At 44.0% G+C, this 23,017-nt stretch overlaps 1 protein-coding gene across 5 annotated transcripts in view; it reads right to left on the bottom strand.

Annotated features, from left to right (window-relative positions):
* LOC147464547 (serine/threonine protein phosphatase 2A 55 kDa regulatory subunit B beta isoform-like) overlaps positions 1-23,017 on the bottom strand; it is a 185,070-nt gene that overhangs the window by 70,572 nt on the left and 91,481 nt on the right. For all 5 annotated transcript variants that reach the window (XM_086515490.1, XM_086515485.1, XM_086515494.1 and 2 more), the window contains one exon: positions 15,429-15,547. In XM_086515490.1, the coding sequence (XP_086371616.1) occupies positions 15,429-15,547 (119 nt within the window). The remainder of the gene's footprint in view (positions 1-15,428; positions 15,548-23,017) is intronic.

Below are 23,017 nucleotides of genomic sequence, written 5' to 3'. Positions count from 1 at the left end.
TTTTCAGCAGGATAGACCTTAAGAGTGGGTACCATCAGATTCGTATAAGCCCAGAGGATGTGCACAAGACTGCGTTTAGAACGACATTTGGTCTTTATGAGTTTCTAGTGATGCCGTTTGGGCTAACAAATGCTCCTACCACGTTCAACAGAATGATGGATCGGATTTTCCGCTCGCATCAACAGTTTGTTGGAACGTTCTTCGATGACATGATAGTGTATTCGAAGAATGAAGAGGAGCATAGGCGTCACTTGACCATTGTGTTCGAAGAGCTGCGCAGTCACAGGTTACTTGTCAATCCTAAGAAAAGTGAATTCTTTCTTGAAGAGATCCACTTTCTGGGCCACATACTCTCAAAGGATGGTGTTAGAATGGATCCCGCAAAGGTCGAAGCTATCAAGACATGGCCAGACTTTAAGACTGTGCACGATGTCAGGAGCTTCTTGGGATTGTGTTCCTACTATAGAAGGTTTATCAGAAATTTTGCAGAGATAGCATCGCCTCTTCACGCATTGCAAAAGAAAGAGGTCACTTTCAGATGGACCAAGTCTATGAGAAAGAGCTCTTGGCCGTGTTTCATGCGCTTTCTAGCTGGAAGCACTACCTCTTAGGTGCTGATTTTGTTGTCCAAACAGATCATCAGACCTTGCGATACTTCTTGACACAGTCAAAGTTATCCGAAAAGCATATGCGATGGGCAAACATTCTTTCCATGTTCCACTTCCAGATTATGCATATGGAAGGCAAGAAGAATGTTGTGGCTGATGCGTTATCAAGAAAGCCACAAATTTCAGCTGTGTCAATTCCTTATCATCATGAGTTAGATGACATGAAGGAACAGTATACTGCTGATGAAGATTTTGCAAGGATCTTTGAACAGTTACAAGAGGGGAACCATCACGAGCACTACCTCCTCAGAGATGGTTTTATGATGATGCATGGCAGACTTTGTGTTACTAGGCCACTGCGACATAAGGTCATGGAAGAGAGTCATGTCCCACCGTATGCAGGGCATCGTGGCATTGATGCAACAGTTAAAGCGGTAGAGACGTTCTGTTAGGGAATAAAGGCCTAAGTGCCTTGTACTTATTAACTTATAAGTTAAAAGACTTATAAGTGAGGGGGCCCAAGTGTGAATGGCCCCCTAGTCACTTACTCATATACTCAAAGGTCAAGCCCAAATAAATATAATCGTGACTTCTCCCAGATTTTGACGAGCGTTCTCTCTCTCTCTCACGTTCTTCTCTGCGTGTGCTTCTTCTGCGCCACTCTCCTCTTCTCCTTCACTCTCATTGCATAGGATAGCAAGTGGGCTCTCTCTCCTGCTCCCCCACACATGGTATCAGAGCTTTAGGGTTTCCATGAGAGCCATTTTCGCAACACAGATCAGAATTCTGTTCTTGCTCGCTGCGGGAAGGATATTCAACCGTTTTCGATCAACTCTGTCGCGTAGGGATCCTCTCACTGTGAAGAATCGACCTCCGGTGACAGTTTCCCCAAAATTAGGGTTTCAAAAACTGGCGAACAGCAGCCTATTTCTGCTGAAATTGACCAATTTCGGGGTCAATTTGATGCAATTTCATTAGGGCAAGTCTCACAGGTCAATTTTACAGGTGTTTCCACCAACGAGGTTCTGAAAATTCAGCAAAACAGGTGTTTACAGGTCTGATTTTTGCCCCAAAACAGGGAATTTCAGCAAGCAAATGATGTATACACCTTGTGGAAACCTTTGGTAAGGGTTTGGCAGTGAATGTACGCCGTTTTGGGGTGATTTCGCGTGAAATTTGCTCGCTGTTTTTCTGTAACAGCAAGCTGTTTTTTGCCCGATTGCGCACATTTGGGCGTGTTTAGGTCGGCAAAACAGGGTTTCAGTGTTTGCAATCACTCAGAATGGCTTCTAGCAGTGAAAGTGGCAATTTGTTGCACATTCGCAAGCTTGAAGGGGCTCATAACTTTGCTATATGGAAGAAGCAATGTTATAATGTGATGTTGCAGAAAAAACAGGCGAAACCTATTAAGTTACAAGGTGTGAAACCGGTTGATATGGAGGTTGAAGAATGGGAAGAAGTGGACGAGTTGACTCGCTCCACGATCATGCTTTCGGTGTCTGACAATTTACTCTTCAATGTAGAGAATGAGCAGACAGCATGGGGCATGTGGAAGCGTTTAGACGAGTTGTATGCATAGCAGAGTGCTGCCAGTAAAGTGTATTGGCTTAAAAAGCTTATGGATCTCCGCATGAAGGAGGGCACGCACATGTCAGTGCACCTCAATGAATTCAATTCTATTTTCAGCCAACTGACAGAGCTGAAATTCACGATTGATGAGGAGTTCAAAGCTACTTTTCTGCTATGCACATTGCCTGAGAGTTGGGATGTATTCCGGACAGCTCTTAGTAACTCAAGTGCATCACTTAAGTATGCAGATGTAGAGAGTTCTCTCTTGATGGAAGAGATGAACAGGAAGAACACCACAGGTGGGTCTTCTAATGCATTGCACTTGAGAGGCAGGTCTCAACAGAGGGAGAAATCTGACAGTAAGGACAGGGCACGCAGCAAATCTCGCAGGAAAGATGTTGTGTGTCATCATTGTGGAAAGAAAGGGCATTATAAACGGGAATGCTATGAGTGGAAGAAAGAGAAGAACAAGGGTGCTGAAACTGATGCAAAGGACAAGGGAAATGCCAAGAAGAGCACTGTTTTGATTGAGGAAATCAATGTCGCTAGTAGTTGTGACAGTGACAGCAGCACTGATGTACTCAATGCCTCTTCTGTGGATGCACATACCCTTGCTATGGGTTCTGATGTGGACATGCATACTTGGATTCTTGATTCAGGTGCCTCCTTTCATGTAACACCTCATAGGGATTGGTTTACACAGTACTCGGGTGAGGTGCAGGGCACTGTTTATTTGGGAGACAACTATGCATGTGACATTGCAGGTATTGGCAGTGTCCAGTTTTCCTTTGCTGATGGTATGACTTTTGTTTTGCACAAAGTGCGCCATGTGCCACAACTCAAGAAGAGTTTGATTAGTACAGGGCAGCTAGATGATGCAGGCTATCACACCACTTTTGGTGATAGCAAGTGGAAAATTTGTAAAGGGGCCCGGATTATAGCCAAGGGTTGTAAATCGGACACTTTGTATCCTTTGCATGTATCTAGTGTGCGTGACCATGATGTCGCCGTAACCGGGCAGCCAAGTGTTTCTTTGTGGCATGGCCGGTTGGGACACATGAGTAAAAGAGGAATGGAAACTCTGTATCGTTGTGGTTATTTGCCGTGTTTGAGATATGCTGATTTTTCTCATTGTGAGCACTGTATTTATGGTAAGCACAGTCAAACACCGCACAAAAGGTCTCTTTCTTTGAAGTCTGACAGGTTAGACTTAGTGCATTCCGATGTATGTGAAATGCCACAGTTGTCCTTAGGGGGAAAGAAATATTTTGTCTCGTTTATCGATGATGCTACACGTAAGGTGTGGGTGTATCCAATACGTGCTAAAAGCGATGTTTTGGATACTTTCAAGAAGTTTCTTTCGTTTGTTGAGAATCAAACTGACAAGAAGCTTAAGTCTTTGCGCTCAGACAATGGGGGGGAGTATGTATCAAAAGCATTTATTGACTTTTGTGCTACTAAAGGTATTAAAAGAGAGCTCACGGCTCCTTTTAATCCCTCTCAGAATGGAGTTGCAGAGAGGTTGAACCGGACTATCCAAGAGAAAGTTCGGAGTATGCTGTCACATGCTGCATTACCTCATGGTTTTTGGGCAGAAGCTGTGCAAACAGCTATTCACTTGATTAATCGCTCACCTAGCAAGGCTTTGGGTGGAAAGGTGCCTGAGGAGGTGTGGTCTGGCAAGCCACCCTCATATGCACATTTAAGAGTGTTTGGTTGTGAGGCCTATGTTCACATCCGGAGTGAACTGCGCACCAAACTAGAACCAAAGTCTCATAAATGCATTTTCCTAGGATATGGTGAGGATGGTGAAATGGGGTATAGATTATGGGATCCCGCATTACGGAAAATCATACGCAGCAATGATGTCATCTTCAATGAGAATTGCATGCACAAACAGCCCACAAAGGTCGAGGAAGTGCACCGGGTTGTTTTTCGTGAAGATGTTACATATGGACAGCCAAGAAGGCCCAATGTTCAGCAGCCTTTACATGCTGAAAATGGTGCTGAAAATCAGCCATTAGCTGCTGAAAATCAGCCCCAACAAGTTGCCATTGATGCACCACAGGTAGGGGAACAGGTTGATGCTCTTAGACCGCCCGTTGTTGCGATGCAACCGGCTGAACAGCCTGCTGTTTTTTATGGTTTACAGGCTGAAAATCCACCTGTTATGGATCATTGGGTGCGTAGGTCTACTCGGGTGACAAGGCCCCCCGATAGATATGAACCGTCTTTGGACTATGTCATGCTTACTAATTGTGGTGAGCCGTCTTGCTATAAAGAGGCTATGCAATGGGAAGACAGTAAGAAATGGTTCAAAGCAATGGTTTCGGAAATGCAGTCTTTGGAGAAAAACCATACATGGGACTTGGTTGATTTGCCTAAAAGGCATAAGGCTCTGCCATGTAAATGGGTTTACAAGACCAAGGTCACGTCTGATGCTTCTTCTAAGTACAAGGCACGTGTGGTTGCTAAAGGGTACAAGCAAAAGCATGGTGTGGATTTTGATGAGATTTTTTCTCCTGTCGTAAAGCTTGCCACATTACGTCTTGTTTTAGGCCTGGTAGCTTCTGAAGATATGGAGTTAAAGCAAATGGATGTCAAAACAGCGTTTTTGCATGGCGATTTGCTTGAGATGATCTATATGATGCAACCAGAAGGTTTTGTGTCAAAGGGGCAAGAGAAGAAAGTATGTAGACTCTTGAAGAGCTTGTATGGTTTGAAACAGTCTCCCCGTGCATGGTATCACAAGTTTGATACATTCATGAGGTCTCAAGGATACAAAAGAAGTAATTCTGATCACTGTTTGTATATCAAAACGGCAAGTGATGGATCTCTTCTATTGCTGATTTTGTATGTTGATGACATGCTTATTGCGGGTAAAAATGTCACGGAGTTGGATGCATTACAGCAAAGCTTAAAGAATCGCTTTGACATGAAGGATCTTGGTGATGCTAGTCATATTTTGGGCATGCGTATCTCTCGAGATAGACCCAACAGGCGTCTGTATCTATCTCAACGAGATTATGTTAATAAGGTGCTACATCGTTTTCATATGGATGGGGGAAAGGCACTTGGTACTCCGCTGCCTCCATATGTAAAACTGACTGCACATGACTGCCCAAACACAGATGATATGCGGGCTGAAATGGCCAAGATTCCTTATGCATCAGCCGTTGGCAGTTTGATGTATGCTATGGTTGCTACACGTCCGGACATTGCATTTGCGGTGGGAGTGGTAAGCAGGTACATGAGCAATCCTGGCAAAAAGCATTGGGAAGCAGTGAAGTGTATCTTGAGATACTTGAAAGGCACTAAAGACTTGTGCATTTGTCTTGGGAAGAGTGAGACATCTGTGCATGGCTTTACAGATGCAGATTTTGCTGGACATCCAGATTGCAGGAAGTCTACCTCTGGATATGTGTTTACATTCACAGGAGGTGCAGTTTCTTGGATTTCTAGACTGCAAAAATGTGTTGCTTTGTCTACCACTGAGGCTGAGTATGTGGCTGCCACTGAGGCATGCAAAGAAGCTTTGTGGCTCATGCGTTTGGTAGAAGAGCTTGGCATTAAGTCACCGGTTCCTGTGCTACACTGTGATAGTCAGAGTGCTATTATGCTTGCAAGGAATCCTGTTTTTCATGCCAAGACAAAGCACATAGAGGTGAAGTATCATTTTATCAGAAGTGTGCTTGATGACAAGAGCATTACACTTGTCAAGGTGCACACAGATGACAATCCTGCAGATCTTTTGACCAAGAGTCTTCCAGCAGAGCGGTTTGCATATTGCCGACAGATGATGGGTGTTGGAGGAGCAAGTGCATGATCAGCTGATGTATTATAGTTAGTTGATTCTTTGATCTCCCAAGGTACATTGCCTTTAGGTGGGAGGTTGTTAGGGAATAAAGGCCTAAGTGCCTTGTACTTATTAACTTATAAGTTAAAAGACTTATAAGTGAGGGGGCCCAAGTGTGAATGGCCCCCTAGTCACTTACTCATATACTCAAAGGTCAAGCCCAAATAAATATAATCGTGACTTCTCCCAGATTTTGACGAGCGTTCTCTCTCTCTCTCTCACGTTCTTCTCTGCGTGTGCTTCTTCTGCGCCACTCTCCTCTTCTCCTTCACTCTCATTGCATAGGATATCAAGTGGGCTCTCTCTCCTGCTCCCCCACACGTTCTTCTATTGGCCTACCTTGAGGAGAGATGTGGATGCCTTTGTGCGAGCATGCATAGTTTGCCAAAAGGTCAAGTTTGACAGGCAAAAGGCACCAGGGTTGTTACAACCACTGCCGATTCCGGATAACACATGGGAAAGCATTGCTATGGACTTTATCTTTGATCTTCCAAGAACGCCAACAGGGAATGATGGTATATGGACCATTATCTGCAGGTTTAGCAAGCAGGCCCATTTTATCCCTGTCAGGAAGAAGATAAAATCTGATCAGATGGCACGCTTGTTCATGTACAATGTGTTTAAGTACCATGGTATGCCACAATCGATTATCAGTGATCGTGATCCTCGCATGACCAGTTTGTTCTGGAGAGCATTGTTTGAGAACATGGGTACTACGCTCAAGTTCTCGTCTTCGTTTCATCCACAAACTGATGGACAGTCAGAAGAGGCCAATTCTACTGTCTTAGATCTGCTAAAATGCTATGTGTCAGATAATAAGGGCAAGTGGGAACAGTATTTGCCTATGCTTGAGTATGCGTACAATAATACGGTTCATTCGTCTATTGGCAAAGCACCTTTTGAAATTGTTGAAGGCGGCAAAAAGGTTCCTCCCATTTTGCACACAAAGGACAAGATCTTTGAGGCAGATCGATATGTTGAGAACATGGATGAGATGTATAAGAAGATTAAAGTTGCCTTGGAGAAGACTCAGGCAAAACAGAAAAAGGCTGCTGATCGTCACCGTCGTGAATTGTTGTTATCACCTGGTGATTGGGTTCTGCTAAGGTTCGAAAAGGCAAGGTTAAAGAAGATGAAGGGCAAGGAACGGCTGTTTCCTAAGCTCAGCATGCGTTACTATGGGCCTTTTCAAGTGCTTGACAAGATAAGCGATGTGGCTTACAGGCTGAAACTGCCTGATGCGTGGAAGATTCATAATGCGTTTCACGTGAGTCTTCTAAGACCCTTCGTGGGTGATGTGCCAGAAGATATGCCAGTTGAGGATCAGCCAGAAGTTGAGGAACTTGATGAGATCCTGGTACCTGAGCAAGTTTTGGCACATAAGGACAGAACAGTTAAAGGACAAGTTGCAAGACGCTATTTGGTGAAGTTCAAGAACTATCCGCCTATGGATACAAAGTGGATGGAAGAGCATGAATTGTCAGAGTCACCAAATGTATTGCAGCTTTACCTTGAAGCCTTTGGGTTACAGCCTACTTATGCCCCAACCCGACGTGTGCAAAGGAGGGGTAATGATAGAGCTAGTACATCAAATGTACATATGAATCCAGTGCCATAGATGGAAATGGCAAAAGTATGAAGGCCTCATCAAGTCATTTGTATCTATGTATGTTACGACCTTTCTTGCGGATACATGCGATGATAAGAGAGTGTTAATAGCACAAGATCATCAGTGGCGTGTATTTATGGTATGCAATTGAGGACGTTTGCGATTTCAAGAGGGGGGTATGTCACGAGGACGTGGCAGTTATTAACCATGTCACAGAGATGTGGCAACTGCTAACCTTGGTTGTTGGTTTCTTTCCAATGGGGTTTTTTTTTTTTTTTTTGAGACCCTCTTTTTGAAGTAGCAAACGGTCGGACATTGTATGGCCAATGTGAACGGTAGATTCACCCGCAGACGACAAGTGGTCGGCACTGGAATTCGTATGGTAAGAGGATGTCTAGGCTCAGAGCAAGATCATATAGGTCCCCCCGTCGCACTTAGCAAGTTGGTGGATACTAGGAAGTGAACTCAATTAAGGCGTAAAGTCAAGGTGGAACTACCAACAAAAAGTATCCGACAGTTCGGCCACATTGCATTTTTGGATGCGGTCCCAATGAGGATAGATGGTCAGAAGACCAGTGGGAGCCCAACGGAAGCATCTCCTAAAATTTAGGGAACTGCTATTTTGGGCCGTGAAATGTGTTCGCGTCATTACCTCCGGTATGACTAGGGGAACATTTTACAACTCTGCCGCGAAGTCAACTGGGCAACCGGTCAGGATATTTTTAAGCGGCGAGCCCGAAACGGGCAAATGCTTGTAAATGCGCCAAGTGTCAACTTTTCATGCACTTTCCTCCTGCAGAAGAATTGGCGCTGAATTTAGAGAAGGGAGAGGCCTCATTTCAGCTTTTGTCACAGGTTAAGAGCTATGGAGTGCTTTCTTTCCCTCTCATGTACAGTGTGGTGCTAGGAGTGATGCCCTGCACACTACACACTGCTCTCTCTCTCCCCTACGTGCAATTATGTGATGCCCCACAAGAGGGCTACTCATTTGACTGATGTACAGTTGTGTGGGTTCATGCTTTTGTGCTGAGGCAAGAGCCTCCTTGAGCAGGAACAGGGGTAGCTAACTGCTGCTCCAAAGCAGGCACTGGTGAGGGTCATAACCTCACCGTACAGGTGCAAAATCAGCGCTGTGTATGCGCTGTAAATTCACTGTTTTTCAGCCGTACGGACGCCAGGATCATTGGGAATCGTGCCCCACTGGCAAAGGACAGTTAGGGGACTGTTTGGGGCTGAAAACAGGGCAAAAACCAGTAAATACAGCGTGCTGAATTTACTGTTTTTGGACAGGAATCAGAGGGTATACGACAGTGCAAGCGAGTTCCAGCAGGGGAATTGGTTTCGCGCAAGTTTTGGGGCTGTTATGCTGCCGAAATTTGGCAAAATCAAATGGTATCTAGGTGGATACACGTGAAGGATTCCCAGGACCTTACCTTGTAATTTACCCTCCTAAAGAATAAAGAAATACCGAAAGGGGCGCCAATTTTGGGGCCTACAGGTTGTCGGCGTCTGCTCGGAGCATTCTAGCTTCCGAGCCGTGTGTGTATTCAAGTGTTAACTTCCGCCGCAGGTTCTCTTTGCAAAGTGCTCTGTGTGTGTGTTTAAAGTAAAGAATTTCGGGTGAAAGCCAACGCCTACCACCCTACGGGCCGGTTTCAATCGGTGCTTCCTGAATGATCGAATCGTCCTGTGGGGGTTATTTGGACCTCGACTCGAAAGCCAAGATCGGTTCTTTGTGATTGATCGAATCTACAATGAGGTTAGCTTCGCTAGAAAAAGCATCCACTAACACATCATCCTTGTGAACAATCATATCATCTTTATGCAACTCATCATGCTTGTGAGAAATCACATCTTGACCAGGCAAATCATCATGCTTGTCATTGGCATCCAAATCATCATGCTTAGCAATATCATTCAAATCATTGTGCTTATCATTGTCAATCAAAACATCATGCAAGTCATTGTCAATCAAATCATCATCATGATTCACACAATCATGCAAATCTTGTGTATCATGCTTGGGAGAAGAAGAGACTCAGAGAGTCTCCTTTCCCCAAATCTCGTGCATCTGTGCCTAAACTTGAGAATAGAGTCGCAAGAACTCTTTGTTTTGTCGATCGCTCTGTTCTTGTATTGCTTTGGCTTCCAAGTCGTACTGACACTCTATGGCAGCCATTCCTTCTTTGTATTCACGATCTATGGCTGCCCTTTGTTCTTCGTAGGCCTTTCTTTCTACTTCTCTTTCTGCTTTTCTTTCTTCGAGTTCTAATTGTCTTTCCTTAAACAACTGCCTCAACTCCTCCATAGGAGTTAGTGCAATCCTTGTCGTAGATAGGGAAGGGTCGGAAAAACCTCCTGGTCAGGAAAATTCTTCTTCGTCTCTCTCATGCTCAGAAGTATCCATTCCGCTTCGAGTGATGACCATTCTGAAGTAGTTGGTTCTTGTGGGTTCTTGGGCTCTTAAGTTCACGAGGAACTTGGGTTCTTGGGGGTCTTGGGTTCTTGAATTCTTGAGGGTCTTGAGGTTCTTGAGGTTTTCTTTCGCTTGCAAACCGCATTTGAGAAGGATCTTCTCTTCACCCGAGTTCTACTCTTTTCTGTAGGCGCACCCCTTGGCGGCCTTGCGCTCACACCAAGGTTGCTTTTTCCCACCTTACGTCGATTGGCTGGCCGCTAAATGCACGGTCCGCTCTCAATGAGTGAAAAGAGACACAAGGGGAGGCTGGACAAGCCCTTCTTTCTTGGGATTCCCGTCACTCTTCAACAAAACACGATTAGAAATCGACATGCCCAAGCGAGCATGGGTTCGTGCGATCTCAACAAGCAAAAAAAATTCTTGTGGTTCTTGTGGTTCTTTCCTTGAGTGATACAGAACACTACCAAAGCTCTGATACCAATGTTAGGCGCAGCGGAATGATTGTTTGCGCTTTGCTCAAGATGAGTGCTCCGAACTGTGCTCAAGGTTCCTTTTAGTTCTTATGGCAGGCAGAGCCTTCCGTTCTTAACGAGAGAATGCTATGATCACAAACAAAGTGAATGGACACTGTGCGTGCAAGTGTATGAGACTGAGAGATAGAGAGAGAAGTGAGATACGACACTAGAGCCGTTGTAAAACCCTCCTCCGAAGGCCCCACTCTCGTCGGCGAGAGTGGTCTACTTATGATTGCACAATCTGGTACAAATGGAATGCATGAGACTGATGCAAGTCTAGGCTATGTCGACGATGACGACGGTGATGACGAAGTCGACCTAAGGGCTGAAATTTGCAATCTTTCTACTGCTGTCCGAAAACGCTATGGGCTGAAATCTGCTAATCTTCTCTCTGCTGAATTCTGACTCTGTCGATGACGATGTCGATGGCGACGATGCGACGACGATGCGCTGAAAACACAGATGCTGAAATCTGCATTTTCCGGGCTGAAACTGTAAACCTTGCGGAAACTGTAAACCTTGCGGCGAGGAACTGCTACGGGAAGGTGAGATCTGCTAGGTTCGGGACTTGATCTGCGATGTCTAACTGCTGAAAACTGAAAACACTGGTCCTAGGGCTGATTCTGTCGCGATAGATCTGCAAAACGCTGAGGTTGCTGGCAGATGCAAAAACGCTAGGGGCTGAAATTGGTATTTCTGTCGCCGGGATTCTGCAGATGCAAAATCGCTAGGCTGATCTGCTGTGGTCTTGTCGCCGTGGCTCTGCAAATGCAAAACGCTGTCTGATCTGTGGTGTCTTGTCCAAAAACGCTAGCCAAGTTACTGTGGAGCAAAAACGCTAGAAGTCCTTCGGGTCCTGCTGAGAAGGTGCCTGTTGAGCATGTGCTCCTGCTGTCTCTTCTGCCAAATAGTGCTAGCTCTAGTTTGCTTATATATTAACTTAGCAAAATTGCCCTACCTACTTTTGTTGGAAAGTCGCTTTAAAATAATAAGTGAAAATTGTCAAAAATAGAAAAAATAGGCTAAATGCATTGGAAAAATCCCCTAACTGATTCTAATGGATTCAGATGGGAATACTAATGATCATGATGTGTGCAACCAGAGGATATGCATCTATGCTAAGTGACTGGGCATGCACGGTCTACGAATAGACTCACAAAAGTGCCAGATCACTTCTAATCTAGACTGACTGGACTGACTGAACCTTGATCATGTTGTAGCTTGTCCACGCACACATAGGGTTGGATGTGTCACGTGACACATAGTCTACTCCGATAGAACCCTGATTTCAGCAAGGGTGAATCTAGTGCAGCGGGTTTGCACAAGAGGGGAGTCACTCCGCTCCTTTGCAGCGGATTACCCCGATTTTGAATAGAGTCACTGATGTCCCTTTTGGGTTTCTGGGATACTAAAGGGCTGAATAGTATTCTACTGTATGACTTTATAGCAAGAATTCCCGAAAATGCAAATGATTGATTTATACTTGACTTGTTTGAGTGCAGGAACTGAAAGACAAAATGACTGCAGCATTTTGGTCTCATAAATCTCAAAGGCATGATTGCAATAAGGATTAGTTAATCGGGCATCCGTGAGGTCCGGAATAAATCTAGTTGTGATTACTAAATACGTTGCCGATTAATCATGGTGTGAGATTTGGAACGAATTTGTATGTGATTTGTCATGTGATGTCAAGTGATGTCCTGTAATGTGACTCTCGATTTGTACAAGTGCTAGATGTGTCGTGTCTAGTGCATCGGTACTAACAGTCAGTGTCTACTAAGACAGTTTATGGCCTCTGCCTGTTTTGCAGGCGTAATCGAGGGCGATTACAATTCTTTCAAGGGGGGAGTATGTCACAAACTGGTGACGCGGCAAGTCCTTGGACACATGACGTGGCAGCAACACATAAAAGGCGTCGACATGCTGACACGTGGCAGATTGTTCGGACCCCCGCAAATTGCGGTAACTACTAACGTGGCAGTTTTTCGTAAAACACGCTGACTTGCTAACGTGACAGTCCGTACAGATCTCTGTAAATTACACTGGCCAGCTTTTGTGCATAATGCTTTTGAGTTGAAGCTTTTGAGATCTTGGGGCTCTGCTATTGGGCATTCCTTGTAACAATAAATTAGTCTGTTACTCAGAGCATCTGGACGTAGAGTCTGAGTGTGAGTTCCCGCACACTCCCTTGTACTTTGCACACAGATTAATAGAAAAAAAAATACCAAAAGAGGCGCCAGTCTTTGGGGCCAATACCTCTTGGCACAGAACTATGCCGGGCTGTGTCGTCTTTTGTGAACTGTTTTAAAGTGAATCTCTGCTGTGTCGCGGTAGAATCTAGACTTGGGGTTTCCAAGTTTGTTACACCGGATTCCTCCCAAGCCTTAATACATAAGCGTTGTAGAGAAGCTTCATTCACTTGGGAGTCTATTGAGGCATCATGCACCAAGTGTAATGCATCCCATCTCCTAAACCACTTCTTTATGTCTTGCATTCATCTTGTGCTCAAGATCTTTCTTTTATGCGTCTATTGAACTATTTTGCTTGCTTTCCATGCAATTGTAGGAAGTCGATGTGATGGGTTTTGCCACATCTTATCATGTACTCCACAACAGTTCCATGCCTATAACCCCCATTAGTAAAGATCCCGACTCAAGAAGTAGGAGCATATATGGTGTTTGTGTCTTAACTTGGAGAAAGTTGTTAATACATACAATTCAATGGTCTGATTCTTCGCTCCATTGGCCAAGCATAAAACTCTTTATGTGATACATGATGGCTTCAAAGAGTAGGGCTCATGATAAATTTCGGCCTGCTTGTGTACATGTAGGTGGAGGCTACATGCCTAGCCAGTCACGTCGCTTTTTGGGGGGGTAGCACACATTTTGAAAATATGTAGAGCATGTGCCAAGCTTGTGCAGATGCACGCACGTAGCGCAGTGGTGAGGGCAGGGCCTCTAGGCTGTGAGGTCACGGGTTCGAGTACTACGTGTGAGCTCCGTGTGTTGACTTTTTGGTCAAAGGTCACCTAACGGCTGCATTCAACCGGTACCGGCTTGCCTTGCTTTGCCACAAGGGCAAGCAAGCCGAAATATAACCAAAACCAAAGAGTAGCATATAGTCAATCACATTTTCCCCATTGTGTTTTCTACATGTGGATCCATCGGTTCCACTTCATAAAGATACACCATTTGCAATGAGCATATCACATGTATCTTTGATCCCATAGGTCATATTTGACCTCCAAGGACAACAATAAAATATCTCGCTCTTTGATGGTGATGTTCCTTTTGATGAGATGTGACGTTGGCTACAACCTTGGAGGCTTGCAGTTAGCTCTTGGCAATTCTTGGTGAAGTTTTCCGTTACCTCAACAAGTTTGGGTGGCTTATTTCTGCTTCAGCTCTCTACTGTCTTCTTCCCTTACTCCCCTGCTCCCAACTTTTGAGTAGTATCACCTGTCTTTTGTAACTTTTTATCGCTGATAGTTTATAGTTTTTTCCAAGTAGGTTTGTAGTTCTTAAATAGCTCAAGGGTTTGTTCACTATTAGATCCGTCATGTTCTGTGTGCCTTGAGGCCTGTAATTTAATTACGTAAAGCAAAAGAGTACCACCATCCTTTTGCAAAAAATGAACACTCTCTCTCTCTCTCTCTCTCTCTCTCTCTCTCTCTCTCTCTCTCTCTCTCTCTCTCTCTCTCTCTCTCTCTCTCTCTCTCTCTCTCTCTCTCTCTCTCTCTCAGGAGCAGCCACCACTGCAGAGCTCGTCCCACACTCATTCGACCACTACTGGCACTCTCATCGACCGAGCATTGGAGCTACAGAGATACAGACGACCGCGACTGAGGAGAGGAGCTACACAGCATCGACGGAGACTACAACAGAAGATTCGAGCCATACTCTCTCGACATCCAGAGTGCAGATGAGGATGGATCCTCACCATTTCTTCCATCTTTGTTTCACACATTGTTACATCTAGTTTACCGGGTACCTATTGTATCAGCTGCTACACCCACGTAGTTTTAGATTGTAGTAGTAGTAGTAGTATTTTGTTCCACTTCTAGTTCTTTTCTAGTTCTTTTGTACCCAGACATGGTATTAGATTCACTATTTTGTAACTGATTGGTCTCATAGGTCATTTTGGCCTTTTGAAGACGTTAATATAACATTTCATTTCATTTCTCTCTCTCTCTCTCTCTCTCTCTCTCTCTCTCTCTCTCTCTCTCTCTCTCTCTCTCTCTCTCTCTCTCTCTCTCTCTCTCTCTCTCTCTCTCTCTCTCTCTCTCTCTCTCTCTCTCTCTCTCTCTCTCTCTCGCGAACACACACACATACGCATGTGAGTACACACATACGTATATACATATGTAGACACATACACATGCACACACATATGTATCTATTCGTACATGTATAAAAGGGAAGACGTATATACTTACGCATACATAGTATATTTAGGTTTTACTTCGTTATTCAGGTATGTCAAAGGGTGCATGCGTGTGTATAAAGGGGGGAAACAAACAACTCAAATCAATCCATCTGTAACCCACAATTAAGAAAAATCAAGAGAATCATATGAAGGAATGCTTTGAGAGGTCCAAGAAAAACCCAAGGTAGAAAGAAAACTGGGAAAGGGAGAGGAAAATTAACAAACAACAGAAACTTAATCATATGCATGCTCATACTAGAGCAAAATCAAACCTTTACAAGAGTCAATGCACTATGATGTCCCCAGTTCCAAGAGAAACACAAGGTCAAGAGAAGAATGGAAAGCCAAAAGAGGTGTGCGCACGCGTGCGTGTGTGTGCGTGTGTGCCTGCGTGCACACACTCGTGTATATGTGTTAAGCAAGGTACCAGTTAAATCTTCCATATTTGCAGGCTTGATATCCACTATGTTGAAACTTTGGTCACTAACTTCCAGATTCCAGAGATTTATCCGCAAGTCATCAGCTGAGATAAAAGTTTCCCCATCACTGTTTCAAGAATTAAGCAGGAGCACATTGTAAAAGATTGAAACTGTATAAAGTAGCAATATACTCCAGCTTAAACAGGCTAAATCAAAGCCTCAATGTCAATTAGACTCAGAAAAGGAAGGTTTCCTAGAACTCAATGTTCTGTGATACCATAAAGAACCTGATCTAAATGCTCATGCACACAAGGTAAGATTACTGATATCCTTTAATCACATTGTAGATTTGACAACCAAAAAATGCAGAAAACTCGTTCACAAAGCTGGCACAAAACTGTTCTCATGACAGATAAAGCCTGCACATTTCCAGAACTAGGACTTCACAGTTCTGAATCTTAAATGCACAACAACCATATTGAGAATATTGAAGTTGCAAGCTTCCGACCCTAGAAAAAGTTGAAAGGCATTAGAAGAGAGTAGCTCGAGGAAATTTTCTCATCATTTTTATGCCAAAAATACTCAAGCATCAGTACAAAAAACTTCAACCCTTATAATTATTTTGGTGACAAAACCTTGCAATGGTAGCATCAATCTAAGTCTGCTGCTACCGAGTAATAAACCCTTAGAAACGAAGTGTGATGAGGACGACAATAAGAATGATAAAATCCAGCATTATGGTACCCAACACCTCAAAAGTCATGAAATGAGGGAAAGCACATTGCTACCAGATGTGCCAATCACTACTAAGACAATAATAAAACAAGTAACAGAACACTCACAGTGAAGGACATACTGCAGCAGTTCAAGACAGCTCCTTAAAAACGCCCTCACTCCCTAAACTGCTCTTCGGAGATAATGGAGCCACCGCCAGACAGAAGATGAAACTCTAACGAAAAGGACCGGAGTCTGAGCCTGGCGACTTCGCGCTGTGAATCGCGGGCTGCTGACGTGGCAGTACGATGTTGATGATGTAGCAACGTGAATGCGGGTGCTTTCCGGCGAATAGTGATAGCAATTAAATTTTTAGGCACCAATTTGTAATATCAGTGTTTTGGAGCACCAGCTTTTGTATCAGTTGCTTTTGGGTGTGCATGCCTTTTAATATGAGGGCTTGGGAATCCCTTTGCATATCATTCCCTCGTTGACGATTATAGAATGACTCCCCGACAATTGTATCTATTCAGGGATCAATAATTAAAAAGTACCGTTACCATTTCAAATCGATTTGTGGTGTATTGATTGTTTCGCCACCCTGTCAATGACTCACTACTTACATTGGTACCAGGCAGTAGACTTTCCTTCTACGGAGAGTCCGATCATATTTTTTACGGCCACCATGAATGCAGCAGCACCTTGTAGGTACATGTGAGACGCTTATCTCACGGCGACGGCAAACTCCATTCGCTCATAGAGAAAATGAGAGAGAAGTTTGCTTATATAGGCAAATTTCTTGCCCTTTTCATGACAGCCAATGTGAAACGGCCCTTGAGGCTCCCATTAACCGCTTGGCATTCTCATTAACCCTCTATCCCACGTTTGCAACCTTTCCTTCTTGTAAGCACCCCCAAGCATAGGCTAGATTCCTAGCTACTTGCCGCAATCCATGGCTAATCTCGGCACCTTTCTGCTCGTGATGCAATCACACTCGACTTGCCTTAGCCACCCGGCCTACTTACACACTTGGGCTTGGTCATGGTTTAGGATCAAGGCCTTGTCCAGAGACCCCGTTCCCCTACAAAGCCTTCGAGTCCCTGTCAACTAGCAAATCAACTACAATTTACATGGTGTCTAACATTCTCACCCCCTTAACCTAGATCATTGTCCTCAATGATCACTTAGAAAGAAAAAAATTCTAGAGTGCAAAACACATGCCGAATTAGGAAAGTAGTAGTTATGGTCAACTTACCATTTTCTAGCTTGGTTTCTAGTCCAAACTTGGGCCTCATATTGCCCCTTGCAATATCTACAAACTATATAGCTACAGCTAAGGGTACTAGCGATTTAGTAGACAATAAACAACCCCATCAGAGATCATAAATTCTTCTATATGATGTCACAAGTTTGTGGGCCAAGAGGACAAGGAATTAATGTTTAAAAACTCTAAACCAAAAGAACTTATAGAGCACTCGCTGAGGGGCCTAAAGCCTATAAAACTTTAGCACAAGAGGATGACTTGGCAAGCTGGCGGCAAATCCTAAAAGTTTTGTTGGCATGTCGCACTACTGTACGGACTCCCACATTTTGCGTTGGTGGCAATTCAACACAGCTGTACAGATGACAAATTTTTGCCAAGCTTTTGGAAGCAGATGCTTTTGGATGAGAATCTTTTTGGGGCTCTACTTTTGAGCATCCCTTGTACTGTTTATAAGAGCTCTTGGGGCCAATCTTCAGAGAGCATCTGGATGCAGAGTCTCGGAGAGCTCGACCCTCGAGGAGTTGTACCGTTGTGCAGAATAATAAAGGAATAACGAAAGGGGCTTGAGTCTTTGAGGCCAACGCAACTCGATTCAGACATCCACCGTTCCGTGTCAACTCTCCTCTTTTCTCTCTCTCTCTGTTCAAGTTCAATTTAGTTATTTGCAGTTTCTGTTCATGTGTTTTTTCTGTTCATGTGTTTCTCTTTATCTTTGGCTTGGGGTGTCAAAGTCTATTACAATGGTAACAGAGCTCAGAGGATTCTTCTTCTACGGAAGATCTAATCCTTTCTACAGCACACATGGATTCTAGCAGTGAATCGGACGAAGACGACACCCCTGCGGCTACTCATCTGTGGGGAGATGCAAACCTAAATCCCTGCAGGGGAACACAAGAAATCAAAGGAGATTCCAACGGGAGCAAGGCTTCTTTCGATGATTGGAGAGAGCATAGCAAACTTCCGACGAGAATCTCGACAAGATAGACAACATACATCAACTTTAGGTTGACAAGTATGTGAAAGGACTGATCAAGTACTCGAAGAACCCAAAGTATTTGAAGCACACGAAGCAACATTCCCTTCACAAGGTTCACTCACGATGGCGAGAGGCCGTCCATGCAATTCTCAAGTCGGCAATGAAGCAAAAAGCAAAGCCGACTGCAAAAAAGCAGAAATTGTACTCGCAAGAAGAGTAAGACAAACTCTTGAAAAGAAGACAAACCACTTGATAAAAGGCGTAAAGCACTCTCAAAAGAAAAGAAATTAGTGGATTACCCCCCTTATTTGGGCTAGAAATCCACTTTCAAGGTGGCTAGCAAACCCAAGAAACGTGTTCATTTAGAGGATAACCCCGATTTTTCTTTGTCTTCAAACAATTCCAACAATTCCTCTTCCTTTAGTTCCAATTAGGATGAGAAAAGGCAGAACAAGTGGAGAAAGACCAAGAAAAGCAAGAAAAGAAAATCCTAGAAAGCATTGGAAGCAATCGAGTAGTTCAAAGGAGGAGACCTTGTCCTCTTCTAACCGTTCAAATAGTGGGAAAAACAGCAAGAAGACGAAGGAGATAAAGATGGAGGTCAAGTAGTTATGTTTGATATGTTTTCGAGCTACAATGACACCCATCTAACCCTTGCATTCATACAGCAGTTTGACATCTTTTTTTCAGGAGGACGTTTTCCGAAGCCTCCAAGGTACGAAGGGTGGGGTCCTATCTAAAAGGTAACGCTTGCAAATGGTAGTCTACTCTATTGTTGCACAGAGAAGCACCTAAGAAGTGGATAAACCTCAAGAGAATTTTCACTTTGCACTTTGTCTTGGCTAATGGAAGAATATGAAGAAGATGTCATCAAGGCTTGGTATCATATGAAAATGAAAAAGGGAGACACTTTGATTGACTATTGCTAGAGGTTTTGGGATACCTTTTAGCCAGTGTCCTCGTTTCGGAAAATCACCCAGAAGGGCCATATTGAGTGGTTTTATTGCGGACTACCAAAAGAGATTCGATGGTATTGCCTGAAGCAAAAGTCAAAATCCATTCAAAGGCATGCCGAGGAAGGTTTTGGTATGCATGCCGGCTCATTACAGACATGTTAGTGTCCACCTCAATAGGGCCAGAGTCTTCCAAGAAAAAGAAGAATCAAAAAAAGAAATCCACACGGCCCAATTTGACAAAACAGCAGCATGTTGAGTACTTCTAAGAGGGCAAGTGTTATGTTTGTGATGAATAGGGGCACGTCTTTATGAAGTGTTCAACAAAAGAACCAAGGGAACGATATGATAGTTCATGGGAGAGTTCCGACGATTCAAAATGATGTGCCGGAGGAGAGGGGGAAAGAGCAACAACCACGGGGAAAGAGCAACAACCACAGGTGCCAAGCACAAGAAAAAGAATAGAAGGGTAAGCTAGGTCCACCGATAATTTGGCCAAGAGCGGGCTTTTCTGGCTCTCCATGCAAAGTGGATGGGGGAGGAGAACTTCAAAGATTCTCTTCAATTTTGACTTGTACCTTTATGCTTTTGGATTTTTAGCAGTGTCTATTCCTTATGTGCACGTCAAATAAGCAGGTTGAATATGGTGCAATGTGTGCTGCACAAGAGAGGAGCCACTCCACTCTTTTTTCACAGGTTGCCTAGATTGAATAAAGTTTCTAATTTCTATTTGAGATTTTAGGGATATTGATTGTCTAACAGTATTCTGCGGGATGACTTTATGAAAATATGTACATCGACTTGGAAATTTCCTAGATTGAACAGATAACAAGTGCTCTTACATGTGTGTATTGTTGGAATAATGTAAAGAAAGATAAAATGTCTGCAACATTTTGTTTGATGAATGATCTAATGAACTTAGTGCATGTAGACATTTGTTAGAGAGCACCAAGATCTAGATGTGATGGCTAAGTGAACGTGATTCTCAAGCATCACGATTTCTATCTAGATGAGATGACTCGATACTGTTATGAGTGCATCAAGAGTTCCGAAAGGATGAGATGGCTACACACGAATCGAGGTGCATTAAGACTCAAGAGTCCTGGACTAGATGAGATGGCTAGATTGAATAATTGAAACACGATGTTCAGTGTGAACTGAGTGTGCGATTTGTGAAATGCATGTTCTATGAATGTATTGTCTTGTGGGGATGGTCATGGTCATGGTTTGCTTGAAATGTGAAAAAGGATATGAATCTGATAGTGATAAGATTTAGTAGATTAAAACGTTCGAGTCGAGTCAACACGGTTTGGATGTGATTGCTAAATATGTTGCAAAGAAAATTTTGGGGCTTTTCATGCATCAATGAAATTTCACTGAACTGAGTCGATTTCATTGACGTTAGTGCACATACGAACCCGAGAAATTTAGGGCTTTCGCAAAATTTGTCAAAATTTTGCAAGATTTACCCATATTTTGCTCTTGCGATTATGTATTTATGCAAGAACTCATGCATCCTTGGGTTCTTAGCCGATTGCTGAAAGATTTCCATGCAGTTACGCAATTGAGCTTTGAACAACCTATCCTCTTCTTGAAAAATTGAAGGAACTTTCTTTCTGCCTTGTGAAGAAGATCCCTATTCAGATACTTGGTCTCTCTTCTCTTCCATAACAATAAGCTCTGTGTTGCTTTCACCCACAAGAATCCACGCTGCACTTCTTGAAGAAAAGGTGGCTGTCCCATCGATGGAACCATATAATCGGCCAGTACACAATAGAGAGCGGTACTACTTAAATTACCTCTTAACTTTACACAGAGCACTGAGAAAAAAAGAGGGCACACATGCCAGTGTTGCACAGAAACGCATTTCATACCTGTTAGAAACTTACGATACGTTTCAAAACATTTCGTTCATACGAAACGTGTTTTTTAAAACCCAATCCTACTTTACTTCGTTGAGAGGTTTCTATCATCAAAGTGTGTGCCAAATCGTTTCGTACGCGTGGGCATCATCATCGTGGTGCTTGCAAAAGAGCTTGCGCGCAATCCCAACCTCCAGGTATGTGTCAGAGTGTGCATACGCAGCCCAAGGCCATGTGCTTCTGGCAGGCTCTCTCTCTCTCACAAATTGATGACATGGAAGTGCCCAAACACGGCAGTTTGATGATGTGGCAAACAATACGGGCGTCCGCATATACACTAACAGGCTATACGGCACGCTGACATGGCAATTGTTCGGACGCCCCTGAAACGTGCTACCTGCTGACGTGGCAGACTGTACGGAATCCCGCTTTTTGTGCTGATTGCTAACATGGCATAACTGTACGGAATTCCGCAAATTGCATTGATGCTTTTTTCTGGCAGATCTTTTGGACCTAGTTGCTTTTGAGGTGCTCATTGCTTTTGAGTTTACTTGCTTTTAAGCTCTGCTATTGGCATCCGTTGAAAGAATAAAAGAGCCCTAAGGGCCTCACTTCTCAGAGCATCTAGACGCAGAGTCTGAGAGCGGAGGTTCCCGACGGGAGTTGTACTTTGCTCAAGATTAAATAAAATAAACAAATATAGAACGGGGCGCCAGGTTTTGGGGCCAATACCGCTCGACACGGAACTACGTCGGGCCGTGTCATCTTGAATTGAACTGTGATTTAAAGTCGTGAATTATTTTCAGTAAATCTCTCTCTCATGTCCCAACAGATTCTAGACTTGGGGTGCCCAAGCCTCTCTCTCTCTCTCTCTCTCTCTCTCTCTCTCTCTCTCTCTCTCTCTCTCTCTCTCTCTCTCTCTCTCTCTCTCTCTCTTTCTTTTGGAAAAAGTCAAGGTGGGGTGTAGAAGCTAAATGTAAGGAGGAGAGCCATTATAGTGACAACTTGACTAGAACAATCTCATGGTGGTCGGTGTGACGAGTGGAGGAGAAACCACCGAGGAGGGGCATAATGCCACCTAATCTGGCCACCTGTAAGTGTGAAGAAGAGTGGGGATCGTGCCCAACGCCGAAGGAAGGCAAATCGGCAAGCCTCGGCTGCTCGAGATGTACCTGAGGAAGAACCCCACTGCCAAATCAGGGTGTGAATGATGTCCAGCTAAATGGCAGTGAGGGTATCCTGAAGGAGCTGTGGAGCCGCACTTAGAATGTGAAGACAACGAGCTCTCCAAACATTCCATAGTGTAATACTAGTGATGACTGATAAAACTTCATCCCGTGTCTGAGAATCCCCTTGCAAAGCAATCTGTGATTGCATAGCCAAAGTCCCTCGTCGATAACCAGTCGAGGTGAGCATAAAGGCTGGATCTGTGTCTGAGCCCTCGTAGAAAAGATGGGGGCCGGGCATCGGCATCAACCATGAGACAGATCCCCAAGTAAGAAATCCATGCTGAACACCCGCTCTGCTAAGTAGAAAGCAAACTGCAAGCCACACTACATGGGAAGCTGAGCATGACCAAAGACAGTGTGCACGTGACTCAAGCAGTCGCAAAGGACAGCGAGTACATAACGGATCATGACCCATAGTAGCTAGCAAACTCCCAACTGGAAGTCCCGCATGTGCAATCATCCACATGAAAAAAGAAATACGACGAGCCGCATGTAAATCCCAGATGGCGGACCGAAACTGTTGCAGATAGGCACGGGAGAGGCCTGAATGTAACCAGAAACGCATAAAAGTGGGCTGCTCTAGTTGCTGTCTCATCAAT

The sequence above is a fragment of the Adiantum capillus-veneris genome, chromosome 1, assembly GCF_014529385.1.
Source record: "Adiantum capillus-veneris isolate H3 chromosome 1, ASM1452938v2, whole genome shotgun sequence".
Classification (NCBI taxonomy): domain Eukaryota; kingdom Viridiplantae; phylum Streptophyta; class Polypodiopsida; order Polypodiales; family Pteridaceae; genus Adiantum; species Adiantum capillus-veneris.
Note: the sequence above shows the minus strand (reverse complement) of the source record. Positions and strands in the feature narration are given on the sequence as shown.